This window comes from Pomacea canaliculata, linkage group LG4, assembly GCF_003073045.1.
Source record: "Pomacea canaliculata isolate SZHN2017 linkage group LG4, ASM307304v1, whole genome shotgun sequence".
Lineage (NCBI taxonomy): Eukaryota > Metazoa > Mollusca > Gastropoda > Architaenioglossa > Ampullariidae > Pomacea > Pomacea canaliculata.
Window position 1 is genome coordinate 4,706,733 of NC_037593.1, and position 26,199 is coordinate 4,732,931.

The following is a 26,199-nucleotide window of genomic DNA, read 5'->3' on the forward strand; positions in this document are numbered from 1 at the left end:
TGTACAATTCCCAAAGTCTACATAGGTGTCAAATATACACTCCTTATGCATCACTATGTATGGTAATAAAACCAAAGACTCGTTTATCTTCTTTCTCAAGTATTTTTGAAATATGTTTATCTAAACATCTTAAAGCAGCTAACAGTGGCCAGTTTTGCACTGCCTCTGTTACACACCTTGCAAAAAGGTCTGCTTTCTACACTAATCATGACTTTTTCTGAAACTCTTTTTTGCTGGTAGCTCAAGACTTGTCATATTTCAACCCTCTAAATCACACATATATACATTCATATGCATCCATAATAACACCAGGAGCATACATGCATATTTTATGCAATCACACATGCATGTGTATCCCCACACACACACACAGAGTGAGCACAAATTTAATAACTCTATTTACAGCCCTGACTTTCGTGCTCAACCACTAAGTAAATGTGTTTATTCCAATATAAGTAACTGATTAACTATAAAGAGCTGTGGAAACTTTGCAGCAAAGTAAGCACTACTGCAATTTATAAATATTTTAATATAGAATGCAAACTACAGTAAAGGGGTCTCACTTAAAACAGTTACACATCTAAGGAAAAGAGGAAGGAAATCTATCTCTGAAGCCAGCAGCTAAGGCAATAAATATATGCACACATTAATAAACAGAAATCCATGTAGGTAGTGTGGGCTCTCTTTGTGTGCTTTTCAATGCATCATACTTAAGAGACTTTGACTTACAAAACTAGCAGCCACAAAAAATGGCCACAATTACAAGTGAAATTTCTGACTGGTAGCAGCCATTTCCCAACAGTGATATTGTACAACTGTTCAAAATTTCAAAAAAGACACAAGTATTTTATAAACAGTATATACAATTAGTTTTAATATTGTCATTAGAAAAAGCAGAAATTGCTTGGGTGGAAAAAACATGTATGCTAGTTACATATTGCAGTTCTATTCTTGTTTAAAGCTTAAACCTCTTGTTTATTATACAACTTTTTTTTTTAAACAAAGGTGACTTACATCAGTTCACTGGCTGTAAAGTCAATGCAAAAACATGAAAATTATATTACTGTGCAGTATATAAAACCAAGGCTTTGACTCAAAATCCAACAAAAAGACTGCAAGATAGTTTTCAGTGATGAGGATGGAGGGAGGCTTTAAATTGCTTGAAAGGAATCTTAGTGCTCAATGGTAAAATTACACACACACTCACAAGCTCATATAAACCTATTTTTAAGGTATTTTATATTAAACAGACAAAAATACATAGTCCAAGGAATGAAGCCTATGACTTTGTGGTCCAAGCTTTCATAGCAAAAAGAGAGCGTGAGCTTCATCCCCTCGTGCGTTCTATTTACCCCTGTACTGTCTTATACTTTCTGTGCTGTGTATGTTTTCAACCCTTTTTTTTTCTCTGTTGATTAGGAACCTAGTTTCTTGGTGTGCACCACAACTTAATTTAAAACAAAAGTTCTTTACCTCTTGTGCCGCAAACCTGCCTTCCCATCTGCAGTGTCCTCTCCTCCATCGGGCACATCCTGACAGATGATAGAAATGCATTCCTCCATTGTGATTTTTGTGAGGAAAGTGAAAGGGTAATGAACAAAGGCATGTTTAAGTAACTAAGATGGCCATTTCGAAGAACTATTTACCCTCTAAAGTCTCTAATGATCAGATGCATTCATTCAATACTGGATTGTGACATTTTACAGATACCTATTAACAGTGATACAGTATCCATCTGTAAAAATATGTCAATAAATATTTATAGAAGAATTATAGGATTCCACTGCTTACATCCAGCTGGGTATGTTACAATACAATGAACACACTTCAACTTTTGTTTTCTCTTTTTCAAATAACATTCCCTACCCCACCCCACAAAGCTTGGTATTCAAAGATCCTATACTCCAAGAAAGTGAAGACTTAGAAAGTATATCTAAAAATTTTAACACAAGCTACCAAACTGTAATATTTTGTTTAACTAGGCTGCATCAGTGATTGCTATTACTGTTTAAGACATCACACATTTTATTTTATAAAGTATGAAACCATAATCTGGAGACTACTACGGAAAACTGACAAAATAAACAAGTAATTAGTTTGTCAAAATATCAATAAACATTACAATAATAGTAAATAAAGTTCACACAGTAAGTGCATAACCTATCAACTGAAAGTATTTGTGGATGCTCTAAATTGTATAGGCAGCTGGCCATGTGGCATCATAAAAATAAATGACATCACTGAGAGACCTAACTGTTTCCATGCAACATGTGCATATCTGATCCAAAATATTTCATCACACATATTTAAACTACAATAAAATATATCTAAAGCATTAATTTATGACACATTCCTCATATTATAAACTCACCTATCATTTGTCATTAGAAGCTAATGTATTCCTACACCTATTAGTGTTACATGACTTTTTCTGATTTCATAAATAATTTTGGTAATTTATACTAAAAGAGAATGAAAAATGATGCACATAAAGTCTCAGCTATTACAAAACAATTAACATGTATTTTTTATGTACTTTGATTTTACTCTGAAATATAATTTAATGAAAAGTTAGATTTAGCCGTAATCAATCACTTGTAGGATGTTTCTGCAATTGGATGGCTGTGAAAGGCAATTATATTATATAATAATACTAATAAGATTTAAGAAAAAAAAGTTTTATTACTGTGATACTATTTTTCTAACTCGTTCTTTTGTTTCATATTTCTTCTTTTTTAATTCTGAACAGACTTTGAAAGGCGAAGACTGTTACAATGCTATTGTAATAGTGATACTAATACTCTTCATCCAATTGTTTACTATCAAAACATTGTCATAAGCGTACTACTTTTCACCGAACTGAATTCGAAACAGCTGTCATTTTAAAGATATGCGTGCAAACGATAGGGAAAATACACCGAATGTGTCACTGCAGTGTCTGTTAAGTTTGTTTTGCATTTGTTGCTTGGCGTTTGCTAGCACGGACGATCAACAATCGGCTGTTTGGCAACAGCCTTGGATAAAGACCAACAAAAAAGTATCTTACCTCTTCAGGATCATTACTTGGACTTGGTGAGCGCTGAAGCGTCACTAGTGCCATGTAGGTTTATATACCAAAATCAATCTTCCTCTTCAGGACGCTTCTCGTGTCAAGAGGCATAATAATAGTCAGTCGTCAGTTTGAGGAAGTGAAGTGACTTTAGGTTGACAGGAAGTTTACACTGCGCAGGTTATTAGTTTGAAGGAAGTGAATGAGAACGCATGCGCAAAACATGTTTCCTCTTAGCAACCAACACCGTGACATGGCTACTGACATGATGTCTGCTGTCCGCGAAATTTCGTCCGTGATCTAGTTGTGTATTTTCATTGGGACTATTTTCCTTGGTGACTGAAGGTCTATACATATATAAATGTAAAATTACGTTACTTAGGAAACTTTACGTTTTGTTTAAATATAAGTGATGTTCATGCTAAATGTCAACAATCGTATTTTATTTAGAAGTGGCAACTAGGGTTCGCGTGGATGCTGGGTGGTGGTTGCTTTGTAGGCAATGAAGATATTTCATGCTTTGATTTACTGTGGCAAGATAATGATAGTCTGCGGAGGTGGTGTCGGTGACCTTTATCATTTCACCTTTTTTATTTTTTTTTACAAATTAATATAGTTGGAGGGAGGGGAGCTAGATTAAGTACGTACGCTATTACCCCAGATGACATTTAAACATTTTATAAACGTTTACAAATGTTCGATAACCCTGTTAATCAGGGACGTTAATAAAGCACAAGGAAATTAGTAAAACAAGAATGGTAGTACACCCAACACCACAGAAGATCCAGAATATATACAGAAATTCTCCTTCAGAACTTCAGGTCTTTTCTTGCCACAAAGAGAACCAATCGTGAATGGATTAGCGCTATATATAGTTTCATTTGGTCAGAGAGTTAGATAATTCAAGTATTTCTCTATAGTTACATACCTCTGTTCTACGTCATTCAAAGCCATCACATGCAGCACTTTAGAGTGTGGAATATTTCATGGAAATATATATATTTCATCAGGCAGGAACAGCTGATGGGTTCTTGTCAATGTGTGCATAAATGGCTCAAATCCTGTTTAAAAATTCATTTAAACATATTTACTCAATGTAAAATCCCTCCTGAAACAGATAAGATATATAATTGTTCACAAATGTTGCTTCATATATAGCTGTTGTCCCTTAATTATTACCACTTCCTCTCAGTCAAGGTTGATTATTCCTTAGCTGTTCAGAAATATCGTCTGTAATATGTGTCGTCTGGCTGTTACATATATGTTCTTGGCCATCTTCACTGTGCATATATATTTGTATGTTTTCCTGATTGTGTTTCTGAAAGAAAATGCAGTAAAAAGTTTCAAACGCAATAACAAACTATAATAGGGATAACTGTTCTTAAAAATCTAAGTATTAATGAAATGGCTGTCCAGGTAATTTTATTTGTATTTTGATATGATTTACGAAATACAGATGGGAATACTTTGTTTCAATAAAGAATTGGTTCAACACATTTTTTTTTATTTGTTTATGTGAAATAATTAAGGTATCTTGCAAATAAATTATTTAGTAATAAATTTTATTTTTCCTAATCATAGGGAATGGCTTACTTTTTAAAGGAAATAGTTATGCATACTTTTTTTTTCCAGGAACCATCTTTCACCATGGCTGCCATTGTGAGTCCACTGGGCAATACTAACCGAAATTCTGCAGGATCTCACATAGATACCACTACACCTGGCAGCGGCAGCAGCAGATCAGTAATCAGAAGTGCAGGTGTCAGGCGATGGAAAAAAATGCATGAAGAAAATGCTATGATACAGTTGTCACAAAAGCGTTTGGAAAAGAAAACTGAGGCAAAAATTGCCCATGAAAATGCAAAAAAAATCGCTCGGAAGATTCCTGTGGAGGTTCTAGCGAAAGAGTGGTTATCTAACTTACAGGCCACTGTTGATATCAGGGTTTACCTAGTGGACAAAGTTCTTCCAACACTTATTCTTGGACTGGAAAAGCTGCTTAATGAAGCAGAGACTAGAAAATTGGTGAATAAAGAAGCAGGAGGAGGTTTTGACCCTAATTTTAACCCAATTAATTTCCTGGCTCAGTATCTCATGAGAAACAACCCTCGTTATAGCAACTTTACAGAGGCTTCCCCTTATGTCCATGGTCTGCGACAAGTTGCAGAAGAGCTGAGGATACAGCTGTATGACTTGTATGATAACAGGTAAGTAATAGCTGAGCTTGTCTTTGCTTACTGATATGCTTAACCCTTATAGCACCCTTTGCCGGGGAAGCACAGGGAAGGCAATTTTTATTACTATTATAGCAAAGTTCAAGCTTTCTCCTTTCCAAAAATATATAGGTTTCTTGGTATAATTTTTACCTGAGAGCAGCAATAATAATAAAAAAACCAAACATCACCCACTGTTGTCTTCATAGGGGTGATACAGCAAGTGTGTTAAAAAGTATAAAACACTGATGGATGCAGTGGCTGTGTCTTAAAGACCAACCTGAACAGTTTGCATTTTTTTCAGATATCAGTAGATATAGATGACATAAAACTAACCTGTAAATTTCAGCCTCCAAAACCCATCCATTAATGAATAATCTGCTACGATCTGCACCTGTGATCAACAAGTTCTGATAACAGTGTGCTACTTCACGCTAGTGCATCATTCACAAGATTACCTGCAGAGAGAGAGAAAATGAGCGACAGTTTGGATTATTTGAATGTTGACGATTTGCATTTGAGAGTAAATGCAAATGGTTTGTAATGTATAGGGTGTTTATCATGTGGAAGACAGTCTTTTAAATTGACTCCATGGCCTTTACTTTTCTTTTACATCAAGTACATATTTCTGCTGCATAGACAAAGGTACATTTTTAGTTAGAGGTTTTTGTGGGTCTCAGACAAATGACCCTCTAACCACCAGGCAATGTATGGGTCCTACCTTGTATATCTATCTATATATATTTATAAAAGACATCATTTGTAATTCCTAAGGTTGGCACGCATCAAAGCAGAGGCTAAGCGCAAAAGAGCTGAGCGAGAAGAGCTGGCACACATTCGCCAAATGGAAAAGGAACGAAGACAGGAAATTCTAAGTACTCAGTTTGAAGACTGGAATATTCCATCTGGCAGTAACAGCGTGGAACTCTCCCTGGTAGACAGCCATCTTTTTTATGTGTGAATATTATTAAGTGGACATTTCAACTTTTTACAGTGAAGCTGACATAGCCTCAGGGCCATCAGTCTTTTTGTAGCAGCTTGTGATGTCTGTTACTTGGGATACTAATAATGATAGAAAATTACTGAAAACTAATCCCAGGATATATTTTATGCTACCAAGTTTACAAGGGTGTGTAACATGCGTGCATACACATATGCATGTATGTGTGATAGACAAGAGTAAGAGATAGAGAGTCTGTGTTGGTGCATGGATGTGTCAGTGATATTGGTGTCTTTGCTAACGAAGGTCATTTTCAAATCAGTTTTAAATAAAGAGATTTACTGCAAGAGTTGGAGATAGTAAGATTTTGTGCATGTAAGTTTTATATATTATATGTTTTTTAATAGCTGCAGAATGCTCTTCGATCTTTTGTGGAAGTGGCTGAGCAGTTTCCTCCAGAACTGCATGAAGCAGCCAAATTTGGACATCCATTAGAGCCAACTGATGAAAGTGGCCACATGCTGACCCTGAAAGAATTTGTAAAGGTCACTAGGCATATTTGTTTATTTTTATTATTGTTATTTCATGTTGTTGAAACCATTCAGTCAAGCTGGATACTATATTTTTTCAATTGCTGTCTTTCTTTTGATAATTGTTTTGTTCTTGCTTTTTTTTTAAAGAAGACAGTGAAAATAACCATTACATGATACAGATACTGAAGGTCCTCAGGCAATCTTTATATCTTTATGACTCAAACCATTTTATAGGGGATGAGGAAGCAAAGCTTAGTGATTGGTACACTTACTACAGAGCAGAAGGTGACAGCATATATAGCTTGAAGCCTGCTTGAACCTATGGAAAAAAACTTTCACTGTTCACTCAGAAACTGCTTTGCAGGAAAGGGTATCTGATTCAGGAGAGGTAAATAAGGCAGAATGAAAGAGTTGGGATTCACTTTCCGCATAATGTCGACTAGACATAGTGGACCACTTTCACTGCCCTTAAAACATCTAGACTGTGGCCCTTTGGTCTTTACCTGCAATATAGTCAGATAACAAGCTCATTATTACCTTTACCCACCTAACATATAATTAAATATTTTTCACATTTACCTAACCTTTATTAAGATAATGAGCCACTTTTTACAGATAATGTACAGATAATGAGCCAGTTTTTAACCTTTACATATTATAAAGTCAGATAAGGAGTCAATGTTTCATTGGAAATCTGGGCCTTGACAGATCCAGTGTTGTGTTAGTGTTATATATGCCTTGCCTAATCATCATCCTGTCTCTGAGCTTATATGCTTAGTGTCTTCCTTCAAAATATTGTTTATATTCATTGCTATGCATTCCAGAAAACTGGCAAATGGGATTACGAATCAGTGCTTGAGACTCTGAATTCTTTACAGTTGTTGCTTTTTTTCCTGTTGTACTATGGGTGCTCCTTAGCCCCTTTTGAGCAATCCTTGTGATCCAAACTTATATGTTAACCATTGGCTTCAAAGCATTTAGTACCACCACTTCTTGCAGTTATGGATTGCCTATCATTGTTACATTCACTCTTGTTCCAGACTGGCCCTCCAATGTATCCTCATTAAAGGATTTGACGAGTACTCATTCCAGTTCATGACTCCTCAAAGAGGTTTTTTTTTTTAATGACTACTGCCTGTGGATGTGTATTTCTCATGTTCTCCCCCTTGCAGGATGATTTACCTTTCAGACAGTCAGATAATGAGCCAATTTGTACATTTATCTTCCATATAGTCAGATAAAGAGCCAGTTTTTCATAAATAGAATGCTTCTAGAAGAGTTTTAAATTCAAATATATCATATTATGTGTGTTATGTGTATCATTTTATCATATACAGATTGTATATATGTGCGTGTGTGTGTGGAAATATATATACAATATATACAATAGATATTTTGAAAACAATTCAGTGATAGTATTTTTCACTTTCAGTATTTGAGCATGTATGTGGAGAGCCTCTCTTCTGAAATGTTTGACCAGTTCATGGTGCACATGGCTGAGTGTGCCAAAGCATATTGTGCTAGTGCAGAACGTGAGGACCGACGTATAGCGCTCACCAACCTGTTCATCTACTGTGATCATAGTGGGGTGAGTTGTCTTTTGTCTTGTCCTGTCCTGTCGCCAAAACACTGAGGATTGGCAGTCCTGGTTTCAGATCTCATCTCAGGCATACTGTTCTTTCTTTGCTTGGGGCATCTGTTTACAGGGCTAGCTGCTTGTTGTGATATAGCGTTAGTTGCTGGCTCTGTGTAAAACACCAATTACTTTTCTCCCATACACAACTTTGTCTTTTTATATCAGTTTTTTCTTTAACCCATTATGATGTTCCTCATTATGTCACAGGTTTTCATTCATATTGCTTACAGTTGTAAACAGCCAGGCCTATTCTTCTGTCAGCTTTCTTGTCCACTTACAGCCACGGCATAAACATGCAGGCTAAACTTTTAGCTTGAACTTATTTTCTCCATTAGTGAACCTTTTTTTAGCTGACCCCATTTACCATGGAAATACACCACCATTGTCTTTCAAGATTTTCAGTATATTTCAGATCAAGCTTGACATGTTATGTATTGTTTATAATAAGAGGGGAAAGATTGTGCTGCCATAGGTGATAAAAAAGGCTCAAATTATCAGTGTGCTCACTTAACACTGGTGCAGGAAATCTCTGGACTAGCAATTATTGGAGGTCAATTGTTAAGTATGTTTGTGGTGTACCACTGTGGCTTGTAAATCAAGCCTGTATATTCTTGTCTAATTAAGGGGAAGTGTCTTTGTATTATGTATGTGACATGTAATTTTTGTGAGTTATCTAGAGACAAGTGAATGAGGATTGTGATTATATGAGAAAACTTTGTTTTGATCTTTCATGTTTGTAAAAAAAGTTTACTATTAATAAAAGTTTAATGGGAAACCATGGAACCATTAACTTAACTTTACTGAAGGAGATGCTGTGTGAAGGACAGGCATAATTTCAGCATTGAAGAACTGTCCACTTAATTATAACACTCAAATTATAGGTTCTCTCCCCAAGAAAAATGCTTAGGACTCATAACATGAACCCCCCTTCCCCCAGTGGCATGTATATCTGTGTGCCTTGGAAAGTAGTTATCATGTCAACCACTGCTTTGATTCAATAATGGTGTTTTTATCACTTATCCCAGTCATCACTAGGTCCTGTGTTTTTCTTTTGCTTTGTCTCATGTTATCACCTTCGCTGATCACAGAGTGCACCGTCAAAATTCAGCTAAGAAGGATCCCATCAACCCAGTGAATACCTTGCTTTCTGTGTAACACCACCATAATGTCTTCACCTCATTTTTTGTAAACACTACAAAACTACCAAGAGACCATTTGGAATGAAGGATGCTCAATCTAGGACCTGACTCCAGTTTTACAAATAATTTTGCAGTCATCACAGAAAAAGGAATGAAAGAAAAGCATCTATAGAAGTTGCTTGAACATACCTGTTGTTGAATTCACGGACTGTTTGACTGAAGACATTAACTGCTTATGTTGAAACCAAGAGTGTTTACAATTTTTATTCACCTGTGTGTGGTACAGAATTTGGTTCTGATATTTGTGCATATTTACAAAACTTTTGTGTTTTTGATATATATATAAATAAGATATATATATATATTGATAGTGCTTATCTTTCTACTTGGAGTAAAATAAAAATCAACAAAGTTTTATTTTAAATATTGGGATGTACATTTTGGGATATATATATATATTTACTTTATTATGTTAATGAACAGACCCATCACAACCAACATATGTCATTGGAGTACAGGATTTGCATATGGCAGTGTGAAAAGAAGCATTCAGACAGTAATACGCAAATGCATTTATGAGATGTATTGACTGAGCTATGGCTTTAATCATAAAGGATACTTAAAATTGGTCAAAGCACCATTCCTGCTGTTAAAATAACTGACAAAGATGAAACTGCAAAGATGAAGGTACAAAGGTGAAAGTATGAAGATGAAAATGCAATGATTTCTTCTTGTCAGATTGGCCTGCTGGACCGTCACCGCATTTTGAGCTTGTTCGAGCAATTTTGGGACATATTTGAGGACAAGAGGGACACCCTGTGCAACCCTCGCACGTGTATGTTAATTATTTTGTTTGTCATTTTGCTTGTAGCTCAGTGTTGTTGACAGTGAAACATGCATCAGTTGGACTTGATGCAATTGCTGATAAACATACTTTGTGGTTCCTAGACACAACATTATAGCACGCATCTGAACCTTGTTATACTTGACAATAAAGTATGCATCAAATTTTCTGTATATTTTTTCCTCTTGTAGTAATACCTTCACAGAATGCTTCAGCAACTCTTTGAAAATTTGTTTAAAGTTAAAACTTTGAAAGGTGGCACGGTTTCATTTTGAAGATTATGCACACTTAGTTAAATGCCTTTGAAAGCTATTTTAACTACATTGTCTATAATAATTATAAATGAATGTTGGCATTTGTGCTTTAATAAGCTATGTATAGTAGGATAAAAGGAGCTGAAGATAATTAAGAAAGTGTTTTGGGGGTCATCATCGTTTCAGAAAGAATGCTCTATAACTGTTTATGAAACACATTCCTTGTGGCCATAATTTGCAACATTCTGTCTTTCCAATATATTGAATATATTCTCGTGATAACTGCCAGTTGATTCAGTTTTGGATTATTTCACACAGGGCCTGTGGTGGAAGTTGATGAAGTAGAGGACGGCCTCATTGAGGATGAAGAGGCAGAAATAGACAAAAGTGAGCAAATATCTGTCATCGTGTAATGGTAACTGAAAATCATTTACTGCAGCAGGCAAGGGGGAAGCGTAGTAGGATAAGAGAAGCTGAAGATAATTAAGAAAGTCTTTGGGGGGTCATCATCCTTTCAAAAAGAATGCCTTATAACTGTTTATGAAACACATTCTTTGTGGCCATAATTTGCAATATTCTGTATTTCCAATATATTGAATATATTCTCGTTGAAGTGATAACTGCCAGTGATTCAGTTTTGGATTATTTCACATAGCCCTGTGGTGGAAGCTAAGGAAGGAGATGGCAGTCTCAATGAGAATGAAGAGGCAGAAATAGACAAAGGTGAGCAAATATCTGTCACCATGTAATTGTAACGGAAAGCCATTTACTGCAGCAGGCAATGGGGAAGATTGTGGCATTTCCAAAGCAAGTGATATACAGAAACAAGATGCTAAAATGAGTGAGAAATTGTTGTGGGGGGGGGGAGGAAGCAGGGGGAAGGTTCAGGGATCAAAATAGAATCTGGAAAAGTTAATACTAATAATAAACATTTGATTTATGTAACACATAATCACTCTTATGAAGGAGCATGCTCTCATGCAGTGCTTAGGACAAGTAGAAAGACATGGACAGATAAAGGACATAACAAGGAGAAACAACTATGCAGACAAGTAATAAAAGATAAACATAGAAGACTCAAAAAGGAATCAAGCAACAAACAGTAAGGATGGAGAGTGTCATAAATCTGTAAAAAAGATGGAGAGAATAACAAATGACAAATCTTCATTTACAATAACAGAATAAGCAATGGTGATGTATTTTTACATCTCACGCTTGTTCTAGGTAGAAGAAACTGAAACACTATGTTATTACAAAACAAAGGTATTAAAATCACAAAAGAGAAAGGGGTTCATATCTGAATTGAGTTATTTGGGGTGCGTCTGTGGATCCTATCAAACTATTATTTACTTCATATACATTCTGTAAATGTCATTTGCAGATGTGCAATGTATGGAGTTTTGCATTAGAACCTGCTTATAAGCATAAGTATACTATTCAGCCATAAAACGTAGTTTTTGTCTTGATAAACAATGATGCATAAAAGGATTAATCCTAGCTATGTTGTGATGTTTATGATTGTTGATGATAGCCAAACTGTTTGCATTATATGATACTGTCTGGATCAGCATTAGAGGTCAGCATGTTATCCACTGACTCAGAGAAACTTGGAGGTAATGATGATGATAAAAAAGTTTAAAAAACAGATAAACAGGAGGATGATACAACTACTTCAGTGGAGGATACTTCTGAGAATCTGCAATCAGTGAAATCAGCAACAGAGAGAAACATCTCTCAAACTGACCAGACAGAGGAAATGGGGGGAAAAGAGGGGGATACCTCAGCTGCTCAAGATGCAGGTAAATATAGTAAGAGAAGAGGCAAGTACCCTATGTATAGCAAGAGAAGGAACTAGGTGTGTATAGTAAGAGAAGGATTCAGGTGAATATAATAAGAGAATGAGGCAAGTATGGTACGTATAAAAAGTGGAGGATGCAGGTGTGTATAGCAGGAACGATCAGTAGATAAAGAGCATATAGAGACGAGGATATTATGGATGAACTGTGTATACTTTTTACAAATTAACACAATGCTCAGCAATTAATACTGTCTGCACTCTTCAGTAAAAGATGTCTCATGTGTTCTCTTCAACTAAAAATTAATGTTCCATTTTCTGTTCTCTGTAGCGAAGCATAAATCACATCACATATGATTAAAACACTTTTTAGTCAATAAATCAGAATATAATTTTATTTGTAATTACTCTGTTTAACTATTAACTTTTTTCTTTTACACAATGATTAATTATGTAGAATGCCATCTTTCCAGTATTTTGAATCTTGTAGCAATTTTTGTTATTAACGCAAATCTTGATGGTTTTGGTTGCTCTTAATTTAATATCATTTGTGTTATCCTTTGCTCTAGCATATGTAATTTTATGAAAATATGTGACATTGGTTTACAATTTTTATGTGTAAATATAATTTATTAATCTGACAAAAAATTATTTTTCGATTGCTTTTTATTGTAGTTTTAGAGAACGAGGAGACCGAGGAGTCATCTGACAAAGTAGCACAGGCAGCTGCCTCCACATCCATTATGGAGCGTGCCAGTGTTACTTTTGCTCAAGACACCACATTTGAGAGAGAAATAACAGGTGCTGTAGTTTTCAACTTTTTCATGCTTTTTCACAACCAGTTCTTTGGTTCCGATGAAACATCAGGAATTCAACAATATATCAGAAAATCTTCATTAAAAAATTGCATAGACATTTTACCTCAAGGATTGCAAAGCTTTTCACTTTTCTTAAGTGTTACTTTTGATTGAGTGGCAAAATTTTGACTATTTTTCTTTACAGCTTGAAATGAATATGAATTTTAACATGAACACATCTTAAATGAAAAAAATCTTTGAATGGCAGGATTGAGCCTTGCACGTAGCCAGTCACAGACATCAGCATTTGATGAAGACAACTTGAACGTCTCCCAATTTGTCCAGCTGACAGAGACCTTCCTAGGAGAAAATCCAGACAAAGGAATCTTTGAAAAGCTTGTGGCTTTCCTCCGAGAGGGTTATGAAGAGACAGAGGATGAAAAGATCAAGAGACTTATTAGAGTAAGCAAATCTTCAATAAAAACAATACTTTGAATATGGCATATATGTATTTTTAAAATGTTTAAATATCATGATAATATGCTCAGATCACAACATTTTGAGATTCAGTCATAGTTTTGGTCATTTGCTTTTGGCATTCTTAGTAGTTTAGAATGTAAGACTTTATCATGAGCGCCTACACTGTGAACCAAAGTAAACTAAATACAATAAAAGAGGCTGCAAAACTAAGATAAACTGAAGCTGTAAGCTGCTGCTTAAATTATTTTGCTCACTGGAGTTACAATGTTAAAGTCAGCAGTCAAGAAGGATGGCTCTTTCATATTTTGTTTCATTTGCTTTGGTTTTAGAGATGTGCAGGGTACTTGAGCATTTTGCTTTTAACTTTCAACAATGCTTGAATGCTTTTTCCATTGCTAAGATGAGTCTGCTGCTTTAAAGCCAACTATGATTCATTTCTGGACTTTAGGCCAGGAAGGAGGCTTTATCTGCTAACCGAAAATTAATGCTGAATGCCCTCTTTGAAAAATGGGATAATGATGGTTCTGGCTACCTTGACCTGGATGAGGTGGTAGATGTCATGGTCAAATACAAAGATGGTCAAGAAAAAGAAGCTATTACTAAAGGTATATGTTTTGAAGAAAAATCACAATGGTCAGTCTCAATTTGCGTAGTATCGTAAAATTAGTACACATCTTTTCAGAATGACTTCACTGTGCCCCTGTCCTGACATGAGTGTGCATAATGTCTGTATTTATTTTTGTGTGACTGGGTGTTTCTGTTGTAGAAGTGAGTGTGTCTGTTATATGTGAATATGGGTGCAATATGGTTGTTGGTCATTCACGTATTTTACTGTTGTATATCCCTTCTGTAGAGCACTCTGAGCAAATCATTGGAAAAGCACTATATGTAAAATGTTCATTTTTATTATTATAACTAACATTTCATTAATACTCGTTCATTGTGTTGTTTCTTAAGGCTACATATTTTAAATCGCCTTTTTAAATCTTGCGAACTGATCCATTGATCAAGCGAGATACTTAAAAATTGACCACAACATGCAGTAATGACTGAGAAGGGGGCATTAACATTCGTAGGTTTTGTTTCTGGTAGAACTCTGATTTATCAACTATATGTAATCACTCTAAGAAAACTACAAGGCTGAGGCCACAGTTATTTGAGAAGCTGGTTTATTTTTTCTAATTTCAAATGACTTGAAATTACCAGAATCCATCATTCTGTCTTTTTGCAAAAGTATTTCACGTTATTTTTCTTTTCCCTGCAGCTCGTGAGGAGCTGAAGATCCAGTCAAAGTATCATGATACCCGCCTGAGTAAACAAGAGTTCAGCACATTTGTCGATTTAGTTGTTGGAAACATTCCTGGAAGAGATACATTTGAATATTTTGTTGAATTTCTTACAAACAGTGTGGAGGTATTAATAGCTAGTTATTTAAAGCACCAAATAGAACTGTTTTTCCCATCAAAGTTGCTTTATTTATCTGTAGCGTACAATGTAACACTTCTAATACATCAGGATTAGTACATATATGCATGTACTTTTTTTAAATGTGCTTGTCAAAAAATCAAGATGTCTTTGTTTAAGGAGACTGAAAAGATTATCACTTAAATGAAAGCTATTCACTAGTGACCAAAACTTCTGTGTGCAAAATAAGATCTGATGTACTTATAGTTTACATTGAACATTAACTTCTATCATAAACTAATTTCATAACAGAGATCATATGCAGAAAAGGTGCGTGGTGAGGCCCGCAAAAAGTGGCTGCAACAGATCATTACAGCTGCAGAAACCAGTGGTATTAATCTGGAACCTGTCTACAAAGCTGTCTTTCAGGCTTTGTACAGAGTAAGTTCTCTAAAGCCACCTTAATCCTTTCTTTCTGTCTCCTCTTCATGTCATCATTCTACCACCTGTCAGGATTTTTGTACACTGGCATGAATGCATGCATGTACTTGTATTGGTATGGATGTGCATGTGCACACATGCATGCATGTGTGTCTGTGTGTGTGTACATTCTTTAAACAGTGTGAATAATGTTTACTAAGAACTACCTAGCTATTTAGACTTTCATGCACACTTACTGTTTAGAAAGGAATGAATATGCTTTGCAGAATATATTCTTATACCTGTTTATTCAAATGAAACTTGATAATACATGTAACTGTTGTTGGCAGGATGCTGAAGCTCATGGAGGAGAAAAGCGAATCAGTGCTAACATTGCTCTTCTCGAGCGCAACACCACAGAACCAGAACGTGGTGATGTTATGCTGAGGTACACAGCATGTACTCCAGAGGACTCGGTCTATGTTCTAAACCAAATTCTTTACAAAGATATGAAAGGAGTCAGGTAAGTGACACCATTGTAACACAGAGAGTACATTAATAGTTTGTCAGGTAGATTTTGTGTTTAAGGCTCTCATGATGTCAGCCATAGTTGCAGTATTTGAACTCTTATTTCATTCCTTTTTAGCTTCACCATCCTGCCAACATATTTTTCAAATCTAGGTTCTTTATTTCTAATTTTAAGTTTTAAGGCACTGTATTATTATAATTGCTTTGTATCATTATTTAAGACAATGGCAGGGCCCATTTCCATATTAAGTTAATCCCCCTTTAGTTGCAAATCTAAGAGCAGGTTCAAGAGTGTGTGTGTGTGTGACAAGCAGTGGCTGCGTCATAAATATCTGGGGCCAGCCACACAACACATTTATAATTTTAAACATTTTTAGGTCATTAATCTATTAAGATAATCAGTTTCATTATAAACATGATGTGCAACACAGTTTAAGAACTTTTAAAAACTAAAATTGTTTGAAATATGATAAAAGTGCCTATGCCAGACTTTCATTCCCATCATCACATCTTTCATGTGCGAGTGTGCAATGCATGTAAATGGTATAGGAGCAATTTTTAAAAAAGCATTACTAAATATGTTTCTTTAGGACAGTTTGAAGTTTTAGAAATATGTGCATGTAGCACCTGGTTTTTACTTTGTTTTTGACAGTTTTGCTGTTGTGGAAAGTGGCCAGCCAGTTCATGTCCCTCGTGTCAACACCCATGGCAACATTCAGTTCTGGAATGTCAACCGCTCACCTGAAGTCAGTGTCTCGAGCAGCTGTCCTTGTCTGTAGTTTATGGTCACAAATGCTTGGTTATATAAGGATAATTAATTTTTGTTTTTTGGCAGACAATACTATCTTACATGTGTAAAAGTTTGCACTGAAAGTTTTGCAAACAATCCTTTATTTATGATGGACCCAAACTATAGAACTCACTGTCATTCTTACAAGAATTTAGCTTGTGCAAGTTTCAAGATTTCATGGTTTGGAAATACCTCTTGCAGTAACTTCATTCTGACTCTAGTCATGTGTTGTCCATGGTTAAGATTGTGTGTGTGCATGTGTACTTGTATGCATATGTGTGCCTTTCCCTTGTCAGTCGTATTCCAAATCCATGGCCTGGCAATAAGAAGTTTAGACAGCCTGGCCATGTTCGCGGATTTCATGCGGTACAAACATCTTGATGATGATGATGATGATGATGAAATCAACTTTACTGACCTGACCTAACCTAACCCTAACCCTAACCCTGACAGATGAAACAATTTGTCATTTAAGCAAATACTAATGTATACCAATTTATAGAAATATTTTTCTGCTCCTCACAGCCATGTCAAACTGAACTAAATTAAAAAGCAAATTAGCAATTTCTTATGAATTTTAATGATGTTTGTTTACAGGAGAGAGAGGGGTCTTTCATAGCACTGCCGTTGAAAGATCGCAAGAAACGTGTCTTTGGTGTTTTAGGCATAGACACCCTGTCAGACCCACACTCCAAGGCCATCTTCATCACACATGAAGTACAGTTTTTCCAGGTCTGTACTGGGGAACTAGGAAAAAGTATTAACTTTAGTCCTGAGAATTAGCGCGTATTTTGTTTACTTGATTGTAAATTGACTTCAAGCCTTGCACGTTTGTGGTACATGATGGGAGAGTGGAAAGGAGTTGCCTAGAAAGAAGAAAGCTTTATTGAGATTTTCTTGTGTACTATTTCTTAAAGTTGAAATATAGTTCAAGGCAAGTCTGGAAGAAGTGGTGCATATACAATACAGATAAAAACAATGAACTTGTCAAGTAAGGAATGGAACAGATGAAACATTAATTTAAGTAACATGAAACAAAGGCACAACTGAAAGTCTTATAGTATTTGACACAAGGCTGGTGCTTTTCTGATGTAGAACTGAAGTTAATGATACTACAAAATAGGTTTGAGAGATGCACCCAGTATCATTGGATGTCATTTCAGGGTATTGCACAGACCTTCTCCACTGCCTACCACATCATTGAACTGCGGCGCAAGCTTATGCGCATTACAGAAAGTGCCATATCTTGGATCAAGCGGCGTGCGCTAAATGTTGCAGAAATCATGGTGTACCTGGTTGAGCCCAGCAAAGCTCAGGACTTTGTACTGCGTCGCATAATGACCACTGATGACAAGGGATTCCCCATCCAGCTCAAAGACCCGGCTGTACGACTGGAAAGGAAAGATAATCTTTTCAGGTGTGACATTACTGCTTGGCAAACACACAGAATCATAGTCAGGAACGACTTCTTACCGAGAGGTTATTTGTTCTAGAAGGGAAATAGCAGTAGTGCACATACATAATGGAACAATATGGAGATGCCTTTTCTTTTATATTTCTGTCATAAAAAGCGATATTGTCAAACTGTCACAAAATTGTGTAGAAACATATACATGCACTGTAACACACACATACATACATTATACACATACTCTCTCATACATTTATAGGGGTCATACAAGTGGTCAAAACAATGGTGTAAACTGAGGAAATAAAGGAAAATGTTGACTTGTTTTCTGTAACAACTTTCTAACTGTGAAGTATTTGAATGTTTCAGAAATCATTAAATAAATTGTGCTTTTATTGCCCAAGTTTTGACAAGGGAATGAATGATGTTCTGCATTTTGACATTTTTGTGAGCAGCTGGAACAGATTGTCGTTAATTGTATATTTTATCAGAGAGAATATTTGAACGTAGATTTTATTATGTATTGTAGGGACTACCTTTTCAAGTGTGTGGACAATTCTGAGACTGTAACTGCTGATGCTTATGGTCAACGCCATCTGGCATTTCCGCTGCGGAATGATGAAGGAAAGGCTAAAGCTGTGGTGGACCTCAGCCTGGGGCCCATGCGTAAGTTGCCTGACCATGAGAACAAGGAGACCCAGAGGATGCTGAGGCTACTGCAGCAGGCATACAAAGAGATCATACGCGAGTTTGAAGGGGAAGAACGGCTTCAGGTTCTTGGTTAGTCTTTGTATTCTTCATAATATTCAGTTGGCTACTCTTATTACTGGTCAGCCTATCTTTCCACTCCACAGGGAATTCATTTCACTTATTGGTTACTAATACTGTTTAGTAGAGGTGATCTTATTCAGGAGCTGTCTGATGGGAGTTTGTTTCAAGTGAGATTTAGTGCTTATGAATATATGCTTTGAGTATTGTATCTAATGTGGGCTGAATCTCAAAATCTGAGAGGTGTGAGGGATATGATGGAAATAAATTTTGGTCATTCCTTAACAGCCACCTACCTCCAGGAGCCCCTTTTCCAAAACCAAACTGGTATTCATTATTTCATGATTTAGGTGGCAATGGCTGCATAAGATGCAAGAGATTGTTAAAACAAATTCAGGAAATGTGATACACGTACTCTTGCTTGGCACAGAGATCAGCATAAGGGTAAGAGGTCACGTCTGTCAGAATAGCTCCACATTTCTTATTTGGAGGCAAGGATCTTTTATAGGTAACTTCTTAATGTAATTTTAATATTCAGCCAGCCTCGGGATACAAGCTCTTGTTTTTGCAGATGCTGAGAAAGATGATGAAACACGTATGGAATCATGTTTGACCGCCTGATGCTCATGGAACTCAGGGAAAACGTGTCCAAACTGGACAACAGAGCCTATGCGGAACTGAAGGCCTATTACAGCCCACCAGAAATAGTGCTGCATATCTTAAGAGCCACGCTTGCCATCTTTTACCAAGATTTGGCTGAACAAGGAGAGTTTGATGACTGGAATACAATAAAATCTGTAAGACAAACATTTGATCCTGGTTCTCATTGTCACTGGTTAAATAATGGAATATGAGTCTTAGTATGTGAATTGTTTGTTGTATTAGCTCATAAATTCATGTTGGAGATTAAGTGTTTGCATGCAATTATTGCATGCATAAAATATGGCGTTCATTCTCAGTCTCTAGATACGATCACAAATTCACGAAGAACACTGAAATATGCAGAGCTTTCTGAGGTAGGACATGGTAATTGAGATATGAAAGCTCTAATGTGCGCTATTTTCTATGCACACAGTACATCGACAGTGATCTGAGCCAGAATATACAGCAGTATGACCCTACCTCAGCAGATGAGCTGATCTCACCAAGCGTCATTGAAAATTACTTGAAAGGTAATTTATCCATTTGTTTGTTTGACAAAAAAGAAAATACCCCAAATCACCTTGTTTTCTTTGATTCATGGTACTTACTTATCCTTCACTAAAAGACCTGGGTTATTTAGTCAGCAGTAACTAAATCTGATGTTTCAAGTAGAAGAATCCAAGCCACGTGAGATTACTGGTACAAGACACTTTGCACAGAACAGTCCTTGTGCTTGACATGACATTAGTTGGAAGAGGAACTGAGTAAACTTAAAATTATTTCCTTAAATCTTAAACACTGTGAAGTTTTCACATGCACATCACCAAAGGTAACCAAGCAAATGTTGAAAAATGCAACAGACAGCTGATTTCAGCAAAAGTGTAGATGTGTCTGTGGAATTATTGATGGGTTTTGCGTGCACAAACAATAGCTGTCAGAGATTCCTGCAGGTTTGAGTCGGTCTGGTGGTGCAAGTTGGACTTGTGTAGTTGCTGATTTTGATTGTGTTTTACCTCAGAATTTTTTGTCTACTGTTTTTTGTGCAGAGGTTCCTCATGGCGAAGTGGCCAAGCATGGCTCCCTGCCAGCCCAGTATCTTTACAACTGGGTTTTTGTCTGTCTCTCCCTCATTGAGCACACAAGGAAAATGAGACAAAACAGCGATGAAGGAGTTAACTGCTACGAGTGACCATGCATTGCCTGCTGCTAAAGAAGATGAAGAGGAAGATGCCAATGAAGATCAAGATCAGGAGGAAAACCTAAATCCAGAAGATGATCAATGATGAAGCACTTCTGATGGACGTTGTGAAGATCCATAGAACTACTGCAGTGTTTAACTGGTTTTTTTTTAAAGAGGCCGAGATTTAGCTCAAAGACTCTGGCAGGTACAGTTTTTGTAAAATATTGTGAACTGGCGTTTTTAAATGGAGGTCTGCAATGATGCTTATGATGGCCGTGGATGGCCGTGTTTACAGTCAACAAAAACATTTTTTGACAAACACTTCACGACCAGTAAATTATTTTATATCAAATATGTTTGGATGATCTAAGTAAAAGAGCTCCTTTTACATTTTGGTCAGAATAATTTCTATGTATCTTGTATGTCATCTGTAGTGTGCATAGCTACATCATGAAAGCCTTCTCTTGGGTTTCGGAAGTGGACTTAGATCGAAAGCAACCTAATGGGTAGACAGATTCCTCAGACATTTATAGCTACTGTCCATGGAAAATGCAGAATTTGTTTTGGAAATGTTTACACTTGTAAGTTTACCATTTAAGGACTTTTTTGTTAGTGTGGTCAGGTTAAAAAGATGGTAAATTAAATGATGCAATTAAAGGTCATACATATTGTCTACTTAAAATATTTATATATATATTTTTAGCAATTCACTATTGCTATTAAATTATGCTTTATATGCACTTCACATACAACAAGTTTTTTTCATTTTCTTGTTCGCATAAATTGCTTGCAACAACTTTTTTTGAAATGCCATAGAAACAAGTGCTGCATGAAAAATAGCTCTTGACCTTACCAGCCATTAATTGCGCCCACATATTTCACTTGACAGTAGCAACCTTATATAGCTCTAGTAAAATACAACCTCACAAACTGTCTCTCACTCTCTCTCCCTCCCTATCTCCTCTCCTTCTACTCCCCGATCTTCGACCGTCCTTCACTCTATTCGTTTAATTCTCTCACTGTCTTTAATCGTTTGTGTCTGAAAAACTGCCAAAGATCGACAAGCAGATTTGGAGGATAAACGACCTTCATTGACCTGTCTCTAGTTTCTCCACTTCGCTGTCTTTCACGGAACGCGAGTGCGACACGCAATCACACGTACGAAATATTTCGGGGAGTATATATATATACGTGTTTGCTTGCGCGCGCGCACTTTCTTTCCTTATTAAGTTTAAAGATATTCTCTTTCCTCCCTGAAAATCAACCTGTTATCTGGCATTTATGTAGTTTATTTAGCCAACATTCCTTTCCAATGAATTCATTAACACTCTCATGCCTGACCGAGATGCGAGTCGTTCGATCTACTATATATATATATACTCGATCGCATAATTATATTTTTACCGCGCACCGGTATGGCATAGTGTGCAGGAAGCTATACGGTTCCTTGAACACAAAAATGCCATTTCTTTTATTAGCCCTTCTATTGTTTTTTTTTTTTCTCTCTCTCTCTCTCTCGGCAAGTTATATCTTCAATTTTTCAGAAAGGTTGATGAGTTGTTTTTTCTCGGTCTTCTGAATGACTTAGGCGTGACCCTCACCCCGTCTCCCTGTTTCCTGATTGTGAACAGTGCAGGTACTGAGCTCTGCTTCCGCCAGCACAACCGCTGTGCCATCACGCCACCAGTGCTAGACACCCTTGGTCAGGGGGAGTCTCCGGCCTGAGCCCCTCCCTAAGATCAACAGGCCAGCCACGTACCCTTTTATTGTCCTCTGACCCTACCAAGACCACTTCATGACAAAGCATTATCTTCTTCCTTCTTTGAGATGATGATGAAAGGTTCCTATGTGAAGTTTTCCCACAGCCCTTCTTTCAAAATGGTAGTAAACGAAAAAAAAAAACTTACACTGGTGATGTATATATATCTAAGGCGGGGGAGGGTACTTTTACACTTCCTTAGAGAATAGAATAAGGTCTGTACGTGTGTGAATAAGTGTTTTTTTTTTCTGCAAACTCTGTTTGGGGGTCACTTTATTTTTTGTTTCTTCGCTGTTGCTGCTAAGCTCTTTCTAAGTGACTTGAAACAACTCTTGCCCAGTGTATATTTCAAGGTTGATTTTTCTCTCTCGCCATGATGAGACTGAGGTTTTGCTGAGTGCAATTAGTTGCAATGTCCTGAATGAATGTTCAGACCAGTGCAGCAGCATGCGGCTTCATTCTTGCAGTCACGTAGCAGGAGTTTTTAGCCATTGAACAAGTCTAGCCATCGCATCCCCCTCCTTCACTCCTCCACCATCCTCCGCCCCTCATGGCAGTTCCTTACAACGACTGTACGATCCGTGCTTGCATATAACAATCTGAGTTTGCGTGAGTCAGCATTACATCCTGGGGCCTGTCTGACATTAATTTGGGGAAAGAGAAACTTCTTGTAGAGATGTCTTGCAGGCGGACATGCGAACGGTTTACAGGAAATGCGTCCGTGTGGACGTATATGTGCTGGTCTGTGAACGTCGCCAGTCACGTGACTAAATTTACTGGACGGACCCTGCACGAGCTCTGTAATAAAACTTGTTGAAGCCACAAAGCAGCCATCTTACTACTCAAAGGGTCGCATAATTCATAGACATGAAAGGTGGACAAACTGAAACCTATTTCCTGTTTCGCAATCAAAGAAATGATTAAGCCGTTAAAAGAAATGAAGTCTGCAACGGTAACAGCTTACGGAAATACGACAGTGGCAGGCCGCACACTTTTAGGATGATATCACTTTATACGAGTATCAATATGGCGACCAACCGGCTTCAAGCAGAGCTTCAAATTTTACTTTTTTTTCAGTTCTGAGTTTTAACTACTTAGGAAACACTTCAAAAAATGGAGGGACGACTATTGTAAAGTATATTTAACAGAGCAGTGAGACTTACCCCGGACACGCCGACACACGTCAGAAGGAGTCGGGTGGGGTGAGGAGGGGTGACAAGTCCTGCCCGACAATGTTTATAAGCCCAGTGTAGAACCGAGGGTTGCAGCGTGTGACATATGGCTACCCCGGCTACAGACAGACCAGGACGATGACAATGATTGACTTGTTTTATTTACAAGTCGCACAACTGCGCTAAGATAAACTTAATTTGTTTCTCAAAACACATGATCGAGTGCTCGTGTGTATAAAGTAACAGAGTGATGGAGAGAGAGAGAGAGCGTGTGCACATTTAATGTTTTTTTTGCGAGAAAAACAAACATGCATTGTTTATGTATGTATGCGTCCTTTGAAAAAACAGTCGGTATGTTTGTGGTGTGGAGCTAAGCGGGCTTAATCCTAGAGCAGAGTTAATCTTAAACTGACTTAACTTACTGCAAATTGCGAGCAAACTACTATGTTCCCAGAACAGAAGTCTCTCAAGCCTCCATTTTGGCAACTGGTGAAAGCTGGCAACATTTCCCGTGACGTCATGGCAATGGCTTGTTAATGTGGTTGAAGCTCTCTCATTGGCTGCAGTCTTAATGACGTCAGAAATTAAGTTACAGTGTTGGTCAACTTTTGTTTTTCATCCTCCCTAAAATAATTGTTGACAAATATTCTCAATATATAATTGCAATCTAATTTTAGTCAGCCATAAACGTAAAGCGTGATTTCATACTTGATCGAGCGCTCAGCGAAAATCGCTGGAAATAGAACATTAAATATCACAAAAACATATTCCGAGGATATTTTATGACAAAGAGGCACGAGAAATATTATATTGTTTTTCTCTTAATCACACCTGGATTTGTAAAGAAAACAGGAAGTGACGAAAGGACAGTGTTTCTAAAAAAATAGCGCCGTCTGCACGAGCTGAATCGGAAGAGAGAAGATGCGCCGTTCTCGGTAAAAGAAAAGAGACCAATCAAATACAGAAAACACAAAGAGAAACCACATAACAAGAACAAGAGCTGAGAGTAACATGTTAATGTAAAATAACATGATTATGCAACTTAGACACACTCAGGATTGCATCAATCCACTCTGCAGTCTGAGGTTGTGGACCTCCTCCTGTACAGGGAGGATCTACATTGTGGGCATCTCTCTCTCTCTGCTCGCGGTCCTTCTATTTCTCAGTTACCTTAAAGTAGCAATCAGTATCAGCCACAGCGATATTTTATTTTCCAAACTGAATCCACCTATCCAAAAATATTTTATCCATTACGTTTGTGGTTGTTTACATGCAACAAAATTAATAAACAGTTTATTTACCTCAAGCATTGATCGTCCTTCCGACGATTGGGCACACCGTCCTCACCACATCTTTCTTCTGCTTCTCTCTGCTGCTGTCCGTCGTTCGAAACTTCGACAAGAGCAGCGACTGTCACTATTATCCACAGACTTACCAGTTTTTCCAAGTTGGCTTTCTCGCACTTGGCGTCTGCCATTTCGAGATGAGAGATGAGAGTGATCTCCCGTGTGACAATCTCGTTTCGTTGTGGAAGCCTGTGAAGGTTTTTGTAAAACCAACAGTTGGTAATTAGTTATTAGCTTAATTAGTCCACAGCAGTGCAACTTGCTAATGAGGAGACTAGTTAGTCGGGTATAGCAGTGTTTAGTCCGGACTAGCAGGGACTAGCTGTATATATACATACAAACACCTACAGTGGTTGACAACTGAATTGACAGTTTTTGTTGGGTTTCTTGTTTGTTTGCTTTTGTTTTTGTTGTTTGTTTGTTTGTTTGTTTTTGTTGTTTGTTTGTTTGGCTAGAGCACTATCAACATGTGGTACATGTTTGTTTTGTCGGTGCGAGTTCTAGATGATTAAGCTGATTAGGAACCTGTGTAGATAACGAAAAGGTTGGTAAAGATGTTGTAGTAATCTCATTTCGAACCTGTACAGACTGGATTCCATTGTTTGGAGATCGGAGGGAAGGTTGCTCCAAAGAAGACTGCCAGAATATTATACAGTAGGGTTGTATTCCAAAATCAGCCGTTTCATTTTTGGGCAAAAAAAGTCGCTTCTTGAATACAACAACCTGAACGATGTTTCTTTGACCGGAAGACATTTGAGATTTGTTGAAGGGACCCACACTCGCCGTTACAAATACTATACTTGTATAGTACAAGGGATGTCCAGTGTAGAGGATAATTTTCTTCTGATTTCCAAATGACAGGCGAGGAGGCTTATATCTTGAAAATGAAGCATACTTATGTTCTCATATTTTGGGAACTGCTATTTTAAAATGAACTGATTCCGGTCATAAACACTCGGGTTGTTCTTTTACCAAGATTCACAACTGCTTCATTTATTCATTCCATCACCATTGACACCTGACGACAATTCTTTACAAGTATTGAGAACAGAGATTACAAATTGTATAAAGTTCTAAAAAAAATTGTTTAATGTGCACCTGT

At 37.0% G+C, this 26,199-nt stretch overlaps 2 protein-coding genes and 1 long non-coding RNA gene across 5 annotated transcripts in view; 1 reads left to right on the top strand and 2 right to left on the bottom strand.

Annotated features, from left to right (window-relative positions):
- Positions 1-3,230, bottom strand: part of LOC112562105 — a 29,955-nt gene extending 26,725 nt beyond the window's left edge. For both annotated transcript variants that reach the window (XM_025235115.1, XM_025235114.1), the window contains exons 1-2: positions 3,047-3,230; positions 1,474-1,532 (exon numbers count right to left, since the gene is read on the bottom strand). In XM_025235115.1, the coding sequence (XP_025090900.1) occupies positions 1,474-1,532; positions 3,047-3,100 (113 nt within the window). In that variant the 5' untranslated portion in view covers positions 3,101-3,230. The remainder of the gene's footprint in view (positions 1-1,473; positions 1,533-3,046) is intronic.
- A 40-nt stretch (positions 3,231-3,270) lies between these two features.
- On the top strand, positions 3,271-21,567 carry LOC112562106 (EF-hand calcium-binding domain-containing protein 5-like). Its single transcript, XM_025235120.1, is given in 23 exon segments — positions 3,271-3,394; positions 4,682-5,256; positions 6,037-6,196; positions 6,610-6,747; positions 8,168-8,323; positions 10,249-10,345; positions 10,927-10,991; positions 11,259-11,331; positions 12,255-12,407; positions 13,079-13,204; positions 13,469-13,662; positions 14,129-14,285; positions 14,945-15,093; positions 15,397-15,525; positions 15,855-16,027; positions 16,685-16,778; positions 17,420-17,554; positions 17,986-18,239; positions 18,760-19,010; positions 19,570-19,596; positions 19,599-19,795; positions 20,074-20,170; positions 20,687-21,567. Coding segments are annotated over 22 exon segments (3,528 nt in total). The 5' UTR covers positions 3,271-3,394; positions 4,682-4,696; the 3' UTR covers positions 20,830-21,567.
- LOC112562107 lies at positions 13,213-25,225 on the bottom strand. Of its 2 annotated transcripts, XR_003098786.1 has the most exons (5): positions 25,053-25,225; positions 24,174-24,375; positions 23,743-23,870; positions 18,115-18,213; positions 13,213-13,560 (listed from the first exon to the last, which is right to left on the bottom strand). It is a non-coding gene; the product is annotated as an uncharacterized LOC112562107 (long non-coding RNA). The 2 variants fall into 2 exon arrangements; XR_003098785.1 differs by lacking the exons at positions 24,174-24,375; positions 25,053-25,225 and having other exon boundaries at positions 23,743-24,028.
- Positions 25,226-26,199: the final 974 nt, after the last annotated feature.